Raw genomic sequence first — 13,260 nt, 5'->3', positions numbered from 1 at the left:
GTGACACTGAAGACTGGAGTAATTGCTGCTGAAAATTCAGCTTTGTGATCACAGGAAAACATTACATTATTAATGCATATACAACTGCATAGCAACACACTCTGACCTGCTTAGCAACTGCATAGAAACACTCTGGCAACCACCCACAATACCCTAACATTGTGAAGGCACACTTTGCATGAGTTGCCGCCAGTCTTTTTCTTCAGAAAATGTTAAAATCTTGCTTTTATTTTCTCATCTCATTGCCTTTTTTGTTTTTCAAACTCTCATTCTCTGTTTCCATCTCATAACAGAATCGTAGGCCAAGTGGTAAAGGCTCAGTGGATATGACATTATCCATGACGGGTCGAGAAAGAGCCGAATATCTCCGCTGGAAAAAGGAGCGAGAGCAGATTGACGAAGAACGGCTGGCTCGTCACCGTAACGCCACTGGCCAGTGGAAACGAGAGTGGGATGCGCAGAAAACGGATATAATGTGAGTTTCAAAGACATAAATGCTGACTATTATATCTATGACTATGCTATAGAGCCATTAAACACTTAAAGGGCCAGTTTACTCAAAAATGTATCTCTGTCATGTTTAATCACCCTCAGTTTGTTCCAAACCCATATGTCCTACTTTCTACTGTAGAATACAGAATAATTATTCTGCACATTCCCTATATGGTGAAAAGAGACCAGTACATTCTTTAACATTTCTGTAGAAGATTGTCATGACAGAATTATTATTTTGGGGTGAATTATCCCTTTAATTTCAGCTCAGACAATTTTATTTCTGTCAGAGTGTTAAAAAGAGAGACAGAGAAAGACTCTGGACAGGATTAATGCATGCTGACAGGGTGAGAATAAGACAGCCAGTGACCCTGAGGCGTTTTCACAGGTTCAAGGAGGACTCAGCTGTGGCTGGAGAGGGCACACAAGAACAAAGCAACGGGAGAGGTAAATCGCATTTAAATCACAAACACAACCACCAGAGTGACCACCTGACACCTGTTCAGCACAAATCATGAATGTCACCACACATTACTATAGTGTCTTATATTTTATATAGCCAATCAATAGACTGTTACATGTAGTTACATGTACACATTTATGACATTTCTGCTTTGTGAAACTTGTCATTTTGGCTGTTTGGTGATGTTCTGTGCTGTGGTCTCTCAGCAGCTAGGGGGCGCAATGCCCATGTACAGCAACGCAGTGGACCTTCAGGTCAGCTAAAGGCATGGGACTGTGTGTGTGTGTGTGTGTGTGTGTGTGCGTGTGCGCCGAATGTCTATTTACCCCGCTTCACATTGACCCTAGTCTAAGTGCAAACAAACATCTGTTCCTGCACTGATAGTTTCTAATTGCATCCCATTCTGTCATAAGTTACAGTGGATGGGTGTGTATCTGATTGGATTATCTATTGTCTTAAGATGCAGCTCTCTGGATAGCACATAATTGCTTTCTGCCAGTTGCCTAGCCATTATTACACACTTGCTTCTCGGTTATTTTGCTGAGCAGAATACATGCAACCGGCCACTGCACTTGACTGACCTTTTTTCCTCCTTAACTCACAGTAAAAGCTGAGATTAGTCAGTCATATAATATAATTAACGTAAGTAGCAAAACTGTAAATGAAGTGTTACTGTAAATTAACACTGTAAATTAAGTGTTTAATATTCTAGTTTTGATTAATGGTAACAACTTAAAGGATTAGTTTACCCAAAAATTTAAATTCTGTCATTAATTACTCACCCTTGCATCGTTCCACATCCATAAGACCTATGTTCACCTTCGGAAAACAAATGAAGATATTTTTAATGAAATCCGAAAGGTTTCTGTGCCTCCATAGAGATCCAAAGAAACTACCATTTTCGAGGTCCAGAAAGATAGGAGAGACATCATTAAAGTACTCCATGTAACTTCAGTGGTTTAACCTAAATTTTATGAGGCGAGACAAGTGCTTTGTTTGTGCAAAAAAACATAATTTACCACTTTATTTACAAAATAATATTATCCAGTTTGTTCACGCAACATCAGCTCTCGCGTGAACACAAAACAAATGTGCCGTGGTGCTCTCTTGAACACTCGCGCATATACGTTGTTGGCGCGTGGGTCTCTGGACACAACACGCATGTATTGTGAACGCACGTTGCCAATCAATATTTTTGTAAATAAAGTGGTAAATTATGTTGGGGTATTTTTGCGCAAAAAGAACAAAGCACTTGTGTCACTTCATAAAAATTGGGGTTAAACCACTGGAGTCACATGGATTACTTTAATGATGTCTTTACCACTTTTCTGGACCTTGAAAGTGGTAGTTGCGTTGGATCTCTATGGAGGGACAGAAAGCTCTCAGATTTCATAAATATCCTCATTTGTGTTCCGAAGATGAATGAAGGTCTTAAGGATGTGGAACGAAATGAGGGTGAGTAATTAATGACAGAATATTAGGGAGAACTAATCGTTTAAGTTTTAGTTTTGACAGTGGTAAATAAGTCTGTAAACAGTTCCTCATCTTAATTTCCTTAAACATTGCCTGTCACTTACATCCTAAGTGTTTGTGGACCCTTAAAAAAAGCATTAACATGACTCATTAACTTACAAAAATTTTATATCATAAAAATAAAAAAAACGTGATTTGTGGAGGTCTTTAATTTGTGGATGGAAAGACAGGAGATGCTTCAGGACTCAACAGTAAGGATTTTTTTCTACCTGCCTGATCAGGCCTCTAGTCCTGTTTTTTTTTTTTTTTTTTTTTTTTTATGGCTCCAACATCTAAACATGCATTTATATTTAAATTTATGATTTGACTTTTTATATTTATATAATTCTTTAAAGGTGTTATTAATGCTTATTTAATATTTGTTTTTACACTATTTAAGCATTATTATACACTTAGTTTTATTTATTACAGAATTTGTCTTAAATATTTGCAGTAACAACTCTTAAAATTGCTTTAAACATACACTCTTAACAATTTGGAAATACCCTGTAAGCCTTGCATCCTCTGGAGATGTTTTAAATGAGGCCATCTGCACAACACCTAAAATAAAATGTATTAATCTTTTTTTTTTTTTTTTACTTTGGAACTGAAACCATTTGCAACTATTAATTGGGGTACTTCAGTATCATTAGTTTTGAGTGTTTCACAAACCCAGTATCTACCTCACAATGTTCAAGTCAAGTCTCATCACAGTGCTGTCAAATCAAGGGCACATTTGCATGTTTTTCTCATCCGTTCTCCTCCTCTCATCCTGAAGAGTGATGCATAGAGGGGCAATCCATCAGAATGATAGGTGGCCATCTGTTACTGTGAGCCCAGGGTCATCTCTCTCCACCACAGATTTCATATGTAGAATTGTTTTCCAAGGTCTTGCTTAGCCCCATGACACCCTCCAAGGATAAATATTGCTCTAATCTCTGTTATGCAGAAGACAGCAAGAGGCCGCCCAAGGCACCAACCTTCGGGGACTTCATGGGGCAGGGCAAACCCAGACAGGGAGGCCGTGGACGAGGGATGGGCCGTGGTCAAGGCAAAAGCTACAGGTATGCAATAGTTCTCCCCATTACGGAGAATAATCAATTTTTTGGATGGCACCAGCATTTCTCTAAAAAAAAGGGGATGTCCATTCCTACTCCATATTTGATTTCTGTGATCTCAACACAAAATGTTTTTAGCTTGACCCTTTATGATCGAATCACAAAAACACATCTTAATATCAGGTGGTAACAGAACCCGTTATTTGCTACATGCATTTGCTGTTTGGGGGAAGGTTGGCATTAAGGGTAGAGAAATTATCATTCTACAGAACGTTTCTTGAATCAACATTAATTGAGCAACATAATTCTTTCCTAAAGCATGCATGACAATCGGTGGGAAGGAGAAAATGAAGAGGAGAAAGGAAGAAAGGAGGAGCAAGAGAAGGAGAAAGATGAAAAGGACAAAGGGAAAGAAAACGAGATTGAGGATGGCACCCTCAAGGCTCCATTATCAGACAAGGTAAGAGGCCTGACAACACTTAACAGGTAACTGATTATTATAGTACCAAAAGTTCTTTTTGAAGGTTGATTTTAATTAGTCTGTGTTTCATTTGTTCCTGACCTTCTCCTGCTGTGCAGAAGAATGATGGAGGCCTTGCTGAAGAGGATGAAGATGAGTGGGAGGATGCTAGCGATGGTGAAGAGGAAGATGCAGAAGAGGATGAAAAAGCAGATCATGAGGAATACTCAAAAAATGCTAAACCAACAGAAAAGACCCCTTCCTCTCCTGCACCCTCTACTCCCAGCCCAAAAGAGCAACGTACCCCAAGACCCAAAGTCCATATCCCTTCCCCACAGGAGACGCTCAATACACCAGAAGGGCCCAAACCCCTTAGCCCTTTCTCTCCACTCGACGGCCACCAGCCGGTGTCAGATTGGGGTGAAGAAATGGAGATGCTTTCTCCTAAGAGCAGTCTGGGTGAGAGCCCTCTGAGGCCCAGCAGCACTGAAAGCAGTCCAGCCCAACCCAAGAGCAACCAGGCTGAACATAACATGTCCACCACCCCCAGCCAGCCAGGAGAACCAGAAAGAAACGAAAACACAACTACAGGTGGAATAATCATGGTCTTTATTTAGTACATCACAGTTTCTCTTTTTAGCTGCGCTTGCTAAGACACTTAGCAAGGCCTGGGGTATGCTTTGTTTTTGCACCTGTCATCTCACACATGGTCAAGCATCCTAGTCTTTCAATTGGCCGTGAACTCATACAGACTGGAGTCTTTATAGTTGTGTTCTCCTTCTACTCTTTCAAAGTCAAGTTGTACAGACGAGGGTACATTTTGACCTCCTCGCATATCCATTACTGTTGGCTAGATCTTCATATTCTGTTAGTTTTACTTCCATTTTCTGATCTACTTCGATTGGTTCTTCCAACCAACAGCCCAACCCTTAGTATTGCCCCCAGTGGAGTGCTTTTCAAACCTGTCCTGGGGACTCCCCCACCATATTTTGTATGTTTCCCTCATCGGACATACCCAATTCAAGTTTTGCAGTCTCTACTAAAGAGCTTGTGAGTTTAATCAGGTGTGTTAGATGAGGAAGACATACAAAATGTGCAGTGCTAGGGGTCATCCAGGACAGGTACAAGAAGTACGGCTCGAGTAGACCCACCAAGTCAACTGCATGCATGTGCTCACGGTATGGATGCACAGTTTTCATGAACACCGCTGATGATGAAGTTTACGTAATGCACCTAAAGACGTAGTGGCAAACAGAAAATGAAGCATACTTTAGCGACCACCTAGAACATGCTAGAAACTGCATAGTAACACACTAAAATGACTAAGACTTGTTAATTGAAGTAAAGCTGAAGCTCAATAATTGTCTTTTTTAAATAATTTTTTTTTTTAGTATTGTCAGAGTTTCTTTGGTGTCTTAGAAGTGAAACTTAAGTGTCTTTTCACATTTAGTGGAGCAGTCAGCTTCCTGTGAAACACAAGAGTCGGTACCAGCTGAATCTGCCGACACTACCACCTCAAGCAGCAATGACACGGCAGATTCCGCTGTGCCGCCCACCCCAGACAGCACCAACCAGAGCAGTAAGTCAAAACATTGCATTAACACATCAAAATATGATTTCCTCAAGATGAAGAATTAATTGTAATATCCTATTCATCCTCTGCAGAGGACAGCGACGTCCCTATTATAGAGCCGGATCAGAGTGAGACTAAAACAAAGGCTGTGGAGGAAACGGCAGTGGATTCTTCAGAGCAACCGTCCTCAGGTGCTGTTCTTATTACCAGCTTTGAGACTGTGGCTTTTCGAAAGAAGTCCCTTACTTCAGCTGACTTCTAACAACTAATCAGCGTCCTCCTTTTTTCAGTCTTCAATCTTTCTGGTTTCTCTCTGTCTCTCCCTCCCTGTTCACTACACTCATGTCTCCTTTATGTCCCCATGTCCATCTGTCTCATGGCATGAGATGGTGTCTGCTATCGGGCTTGTCTCTATTGACTTTGACAAATGGGAATGCAGGCTGGGACCAACTGCTTCTGTCTGAAGCTTCACACTGGCTGTCATTTTCCACTGTGAACCTTGCACACCTCCTCCAGCACGACTAATATCTCGCAATTACTGTGCTCCCGGATCCCCTTCATTGTCGTTCATGCACCTCTTTGATTTACGCCCCTCTTCCTGGATGACATTTTTGGATATGGGTGCTAGCTTTTTTCCCCTTTCATGCATGTCACAAACTGCTTGAGCAAATTGATTGTATTCCATTTTTGCAAAAGCATGTATATGTGTGAGTGTGTGGACTGTAAATGGGAATGATCTATAACATCATCCCAATAGGATCCCATTTGATCATGATCATTGAGGGGAAAGCTGTTTGGCTTTTCTCCCAGAGCAACTTGCAGAAATGAATTATACAGGGTAAACCAAATGTGGTTCCAGAGACTGTATGGTGTGTTATTAGATTTCCTGTCATTTTAATGTTTATCATGTATGAATGTCTATCATGCCACACAGAATGAATGTACTAAGTTGCAAATCAAGGTACTTTTTACAAATAAAACCTATTCCTTATTCATATAGATTGTAAAAAATAAGTCCTCTAAGATGATCAGGGTTCCCGCAGTCTTAGAACACATGGAAATATCAAGAAATTTTAAAATGATGCTTTCCAGGCATAAAAAATTGATAAAATCTTAAAAATCATGGAAATTTGTGAGTAATCTTCTAGTTATGCCCTGTTCTAAATTATTTAGTCAGCTAGACTTGAGGTTTTTTTTGACTAGTTTTGCCACGAACACATTTAGATGACATACACTTAAAGGGTTATTTCACCTAAAAATGAAAATTCTGTCATTAATTACTCACACTTATGTCTTTCCAAACCCAAAAGACCTTCATTCATCTTTGGAACACAAAGATCTTTTTGATGAAATCTGAGAGCTTTCTTTTGCTCCATTCTGAGCAATGCAGCTACCACATTCAAGGTCCAGAATGGTAGTAAAGACATCATTAAAGTAATCATTGTGACTCCATTGGTTTAACCTCAATTTTATGAAGCAACGCCAGTGCTTTGTTTGCACACAAAAAAAAAAAAAAAAAAATGAAGAGAATATTGACCTACAATCTAGTAGGTGGAGCACCACATCTCTCATGCGTGTTCAGTGAATGTGAATTTTTTTTTTTTTTTTTTTTTTTTTTTTCGCGAACAAAGAACTTGCATCGCTTCATAAAATTGAGGTTAAACCACTGGAGTCACTTGGAGTACTTCAATGATGTCTTTACTACCTTTCTGGACCTTGAATGTGGTAGCTGCATTGCTCCCACTGGAGGGACAGAAAGCTCTCAGATTTCATCAAAAAGATCTTTATTTGTGTTCCGAAGATGAAAAAAGGTCTTAAGGGTGTTTAATGACACAAGGGTAAGTAATTAACGACAATATTTTTATTTTTGGGTCAAATAACCCTTTAAATACATCCCAGTAATCTCAAGAATTTTTTTTTTTTTTTTTTTAAGATTCCTTATCTAGTAATTGTGAACAACTGGAAACTTTGAAATTCATAGCTCAAAAGGAATAGGAACCCAGAATCACACTCGATTCCTGGTTTTATAACAGCAAAAAGGAAACTGGATATTAAAAAACACAAATATAAGTCTTGCAAAAAACAGTTTTGCATGAATAAATGTATTCAAAAATTATGAAATTCTAAAAGAAAAATGAAATTGGTGGCCTTTTATCCTTCTTTCTTTTTTTTCCCTCTAAGTTTGAAATTTGAATTCTCCTTTAATTTATAAGGTGTGGTCACATTCACCATTATTCAGTGAATTTTTGCAGTCATTTTATTGGGAAACCACCCAATCTGGAATTTTGCATTTTCGAACACTGGTTTTGCAATGGCTTTAAATTGGTCACACAAATGTGCATCACTGACCAACAGAAAGCTTCTTGATTTAATGGCCCACTAAAGAGTGTTGCAACGCGCAGCATTAGTCAGTGTGTTGACGTAATTTCAACTGAAACTAGAAGACGGGGTGATATATTGAACAGCCCCGCCCCTTTTTTTAAATGGCCAATAGCGTTTTGTTTGTGTTACAGCTCGGCCAGAGCCGTTACTCAGTAAAACCTCTGTCTCCTTCTAATCTCTAACCATTTTTCCTCATAATGTCCTTTATATCGCTTACATACAGCATTATATGCAGAATTCAAATGGGTCTGATTCCTTTTGTGGTCTGTGCCGACTCGCGCATATGATCCGCTCTGTGCTCTCATGTCTCTGGACTGGAGCAGACTGTGCTCGCATTGCGGCGTTTCATGTGACACTAACGCTAAAACGGACTTCATTAGCGTAAAAGGAAAGCATATTTACACTGTCTGAATCATTCCCTATTCTCTATATAGTGCACTATGTGCCATTCACCATGTAGAAACTAGTAAATGTGTGAGCAAATGACTGATTTCAAGTGTAGGAGGGGGCGGGACTTCAGATTGTAGAGAGCATGTGATTGGACCGGAGATTTGGCGAGAAACTTAAGTGCGATGTGATGTCATGAAAATCCGTGATCCATTTGAGTGGAAGTGAGAGACTAAGATTTGAATGTTTATATCTCCTAAATGCTAATTTTGTCATTGTTTTGGGACACACCAGCTTATTCATAACCTTAAGGCTAACATATTTATACTAAAAGCTAAAACACTTAAATTTTGACTTTTGTGAGAGCAGTGCTTCATACCTCGCTAAACTATTAACAATATACAGTGGAGCTTTTGTGCCTGCAAAATTTTGCAGAAAATTCACTAATGTGGCCGCGCCTTAGCCTGTACTCTGTGTATATAGGATGTTTTACTTTTTACACAAGTTATGAATTTGTAGTTTATACTGTTTACATTTGGCATGATGCTGGAATGGTGAATAAATGTTGTGCTGCTTGTTGCTTCTGATTGTCTCCCTTTCCCTTTGAGCCAATTTGAATTGAGGAACCACTCCTTAGTGTTTTGTAAATGTTTGATGTCATATCCTCTCCAATGCCACCAGCTCAACCCTGTCACTTGGGATCACTGTCCTTCTCCACCTGCTCCTGCTTATTGTCATTACATCATACCAGATAATTATGCAACTAACTGCTCATTAGCAACTAATTGTGGATGTGATTTCTGGCCAATTCCCTCATTCAGGTTTCCATCGTCCACATGCACCCTGGAAATCAACACAAACGCTCAATAACAAGATTCTTGTATTTCCTGTAATTCAATTACTACGCTACATTTAGCGCATTTAACAGAAGGAAATGTCCAGGAAAACAGGTTTTTTTATTGCTAAAAAGCTTTTATGAGGAAGCTGCAGTCGAATTTCAGATCAGAGCGGTAATGAAACCCTAAGAAAATCAAATGTACTTTTTTATCTTTGAATTTCACATTAGGAGGCAATGTAATTATTCAATACACTTACATGTTTGCTCTTTTTTTTTTTTTGTCAGCCAAACTAACTGAAATGATGGTTTAGTATCATCTTATTCATATATCACTTATACTTGTGTTTTCGTGTTACTCTTTTCATCCTGACTACTTTATATATGTCAACAGGCTGAGGACTAAATGCAGTAGGTGAACTCAGTGGTCCACAGACAGAGAGAAGGTAAGCAGAGGAAAGATGAGACATCAGGTGTAAAGGACGACTGTTGACCGTAAATTAAAAGGGTCGAGGGAACGTCTGTGGATCCCCGCCAACGCTTCATCCAAACAACTTGCTGCATTGTTTAATTATTCCTCATTGGTTGGGACTCTATGCTGTTGTCGAGCTATGTTGCTGCTCTTTTCTCACATTTACCCTGGGACTAAAAAGTAAAGCATATTATACTCAAATCTCAAGATGGCATTTTTATGACGGAGCAGTGTAAGTGCCTGTTCCCCAGCATTGTTTGATCCACCCTAAGCCACTAAAAGACACAAAATTAGGCACAACAGCACTCAAGATACATGTATTCGCAGTTCAAATTTATAAGAACATAAGTGTATTTATTGCTGAGAGCAGCATGCTTGACTTTTTGCAGTTCCTTTGTAAACTAGGGCATTTTTTGTTTGTTTATTTTTTGTCAGGGCTACTTTTGAAACTATTACATAAAGATGGAATTCTCAATGGCCTTTTAATTTTAATATTATATACATGAGGATGAGCTGCGGTTTTTAAGTTTACTATAAACTATTGGTGCCCTAGACATTATGTGCACGCTGACCAAAGATGAATTCTTGGTAAATTGTAAAGAGTTTGAATGAGGAAATCTAAACAATTGGGGCATCAAATAACATGTACCTCATCAAATCTAATATTAGTTTGACCATTTTAATTGTTTGTTTATTAATCATGTTTAGTAATCCTATGCATTTATCAAAGGTGTATTTGTGTGTTCCTGAATTTGATTAAATAGAGCAGGAGCTTTTAAACTGACAGACATTCCAATGCTTTGTGTGAGTGCTTGTTTCTCTCTTCACATGTGCATTGTATATCCCTGTTTTTCAATTGAGCACATGGAGCAGAAAGAATCATGACATTTGTGATTGTATCGTACCTGCTGCATCTCCCTGCAGACGAAATGTCTTCCTGTTTGGAGTAATTATGTATAATTTGGTTTGCCTCTTGTAGGAGGTTTGGTTTGGCTTTTCAGATGTGCATGTAGCATGATACTGAAGTGTTTGTAGGATTTTCCTCCTAAGTTTTCTTCTAAGACTACATGCAATCTGTTTTTTATTATTATTGTTTTAGTTTACTGGAGATATTTTGGTTTCTTTTATCAACATATTATGATGTGTGAACCAAGCAAGCAGTGCAAATGTTTCTACTTTGTAAGCTGTCATATCAAATAAATGACATCTTTGCCTTATGTTATTTCATATTTGTCTTATGTTGTCTTCAGTAAGACCAAGGTATTTATGCACTTAAAGGATAAGAATTAGTTCACTTTCAAATGAAAATTACCCCCAAGCTTTACTTGCCCTCAAGCCATCCTAGGTGAATATGACTTGTGTAAGAAAAAATATCCATATTTAACAACTTATGAAGTAAAATATCTAGCTTCCACCAGACCGCCTACTGTATTCAACTTAGGAAGAAAGTGCAATGCCTCTCGCAGTTCAAAAAGCTTATGCTATGTCCTAATGAATGAATGAAAAAAATGTTTATTTCGGTTGCATAACATATGAATGTATGATTTACTTACATAAGCATATAAATATAAACAGAATCAACCGAAAAGGTGTAGGCTGAAGCCATGGCTTATTACACCTACCCTTATTACAACGTCACATACCCTCCAACTGATATTAGATGTGCAATTCCATCATTACAATTTACAAACATTTTTTTACACCTTTGCAAAGTAAATATAGATTTTGTATTTGACTTATAGCTATGCCCCAAAAAAATTCAATGCGATAGATTAAACATGGTACTAAGAGAGAACAATACAAAATATACAATGTAAATTTGTTTAAGAAATACTTGATTTTATGTAATACGGCAATGGTTCTTGACATTTTTGACAATGTGTTATGTGTGGTTTCCAGGATAATTTGTGATCTATTATTACTCGTAAAAAATTTATTTCCATTACTCTTTCCAAAACCACATCACCAATCTTTAAGTTTGTAATATTATGTATTTGTCAGTTATCAAATATAATTTATTTGGTTTTGGTAATATTTAAAGGTGCCCTAGAACTTTTTTAAAAATATATGTAATATAAGTCTAAGGTGTCCCCTGAATGTGTCTGTGAAGTTTCAGCTCAAAATACCCCATAGATTTTTTTTTTTTATTCATTTTTTTAACTGCCTATTTTAGGGCATCATTATAAATGAGCCGATTCAGGGCTACTGGCCCTTTAATTCTCGTGCTGCACGCCCACAGAGCTCGTGCTTGCCTTGAACAGTGCATAAACAAAGTTTACACAGCTAATATAACCCTCAAATGGATCTTTACAAAGTGTTCGTCATTATGTGAGTATTGTATACTGTTATATTGTTCACATTTGATTCTGAATAAATTTGAGGCTGTGTTCCGTGGCTAACGGGCTAAAGCTAACATTACACACTGTTGGAGAGATTTATAAAGAATGAAGTTGTGTTTATGAATTATACAGACTGCAAGTGTTTAAAAAATGAAAATAGCGACGGCTCTCTTGTCTCCGTGAATAAAGAAAGAAACGATGGTAATTTTAACCACATTTAACAGTACATTAGCAACATGCTAACGAAACATTTAGAAAGACAATTTATAAATATCACTAAAAATATCATGATATCATGGATCATGTCAGTTATTATCGTTCCATCTGCCATTTTTCGCTATTGTCCTTTCTTGCTTACCTAGTCTGATGATTCAACTGTGCAGATCCAGACGTTACTGGCTGCCCTTGTCTAATGCCTTGAACATGGGCTGGCATATGCAAATATTGGGGGCGTACACCCCGACTGTTACGTAACAGCCGGTGTTATGTTGAGATTCGCCTGTTCTTCAGAGGTTGTTTAAACAAATGAGATTTATATAAGAAGGAGGAAACAATGGAGTTTGAGACTCACTGTATGTCATTTCCATGTACTGAACTCTTGTTATTTAACTATGCCAAGATAAATTCAATTTTTCATTCGAGGGCACCTTTAAAGATAGTTTGTTTGCATCAAAAGTTTAATTTGAAATAGTTCTCTCGATACATTTATGAGAAGCTGGTGCAAATTCTCACCAGAACAGTATAAAATTGTGTCGTCCACAAGACACACTTTAGCAAATCAGACACTTTACAAAGGTCATTTATATATAAAATAAACAATTTATGACCCATCAGAGACCCCTGGGGCACCCCACATGTCACCCTACACATTTCAGAGTTTTCATTATTAAAGTGTACATACTGGTACCGATTGTCAAGATAACTCTCTAACCAAGAATAAGCGGGCCCTCTAAAGCCATACTTTTCCAACTTATTCAGTAATATTTTATGATTAATAGTGTCGAAAGCTTTTTTTAAATCGACAAAAACACCCGCTGCATATTTTTTATTGTCTATTGAAGAAGCACCTGTTTTAAAAGATTGGTTGAATATATAAGTTATTGTCCTACACCTTCCGTATTCAACTTATAGAATAAGCTTAACTGACATGATGCCAGTTACATTTTTTTTTGTAACTTGAACACGGAAGGAGGTCTGGCAGAAACTATATTTTGCTTCATAACTTGTTAAAAATGGAAATATTTTTTTACACAAACTCATCGCTTCACTTCTGAAGGCCTTTATTAA

The 13,260-nt window shown here is 37.9% G+C and overlaps 1 protein-coding gene across 4 annotated transcripts in view; it reads left to right on the top strand.

Moving 5' to 3' along the window:
* Nucleotides 1–11,078, top strand: part of ccdc9 (coiled-coil domain containing 9) — a 28,564-nt gene extending 17,486 nt beyond the window's left edge. For 3 of the 4 annotated variants that reach the window (XM_067365269.1, XM_067365270.1, XM_067365268.1), the window contains 9 exons: nucleotides 294–475; nucleotides 881–939; nucleotides 1,162–1,209; nucleotides 3,417–3,531; nucleotides 3,844–3,985; nucleotides 4,105–4,576; nucleotides 5,436–5,564; nucleotides 5,651–5,749; nucleotides 9,557–11,078. In XM_067365269.1, coding sequence (XP_067221370.1) covers nucleotides 294–475; nucleotides 881–939; nucleotides 1,162–1,209; nucleotides 3,417–3,531; nucleotides 3,844–3,985; nucleotides 4,105–4,576; nucleotides 5,436–5,564; nucleotides 5,651–5,749; nucleotides 9,557–9,561 — 1,251 coding nt within the window. In that variant the 3' untranslated portion in view covers nucleotides 9,562–11,078. The remainder of the gene's footprint in view (nucleotides 1–293; nucleotides 476–880; nucleotides 940–1,161; nucleotides 1,210–3,416; nucleotides 3,532–3,843; nucleotides 3,986–4,104; nucleotides 4,577–5,435; nucleotides 5,565–5,650; nucleotides 5,750–9,556) is intronic. The other variant, XM_067365271.1, reaches the window with a different exon arrangement.
* Nucleotides 11,079–13,260: the final 2,182 nt, after the last annotated feature.

The sequence above is a fragment of the Chanodichthys erythropterus genome, chromosome 17 (genome assembly GCF_024489055.1).
Source record: "Chanodichthys erythropterus isolate Z2021 chromosome 17, ASM2448905v1, whole genome shotgun sequence".
NCBI classification, from domain to species: domain Eukaryota; kingdom Metazoa; phylum Chordata; class Actinopteri; order Cypriniformes; family Xenocyprididae; genus Chanodichthys; species Chanodichthys erythropterus.
The sequence above is the reverse complement of the archived record's forward strand: the minus strand, read 5'-3'. Positions and strand labels throughout refer to the sequence as shown.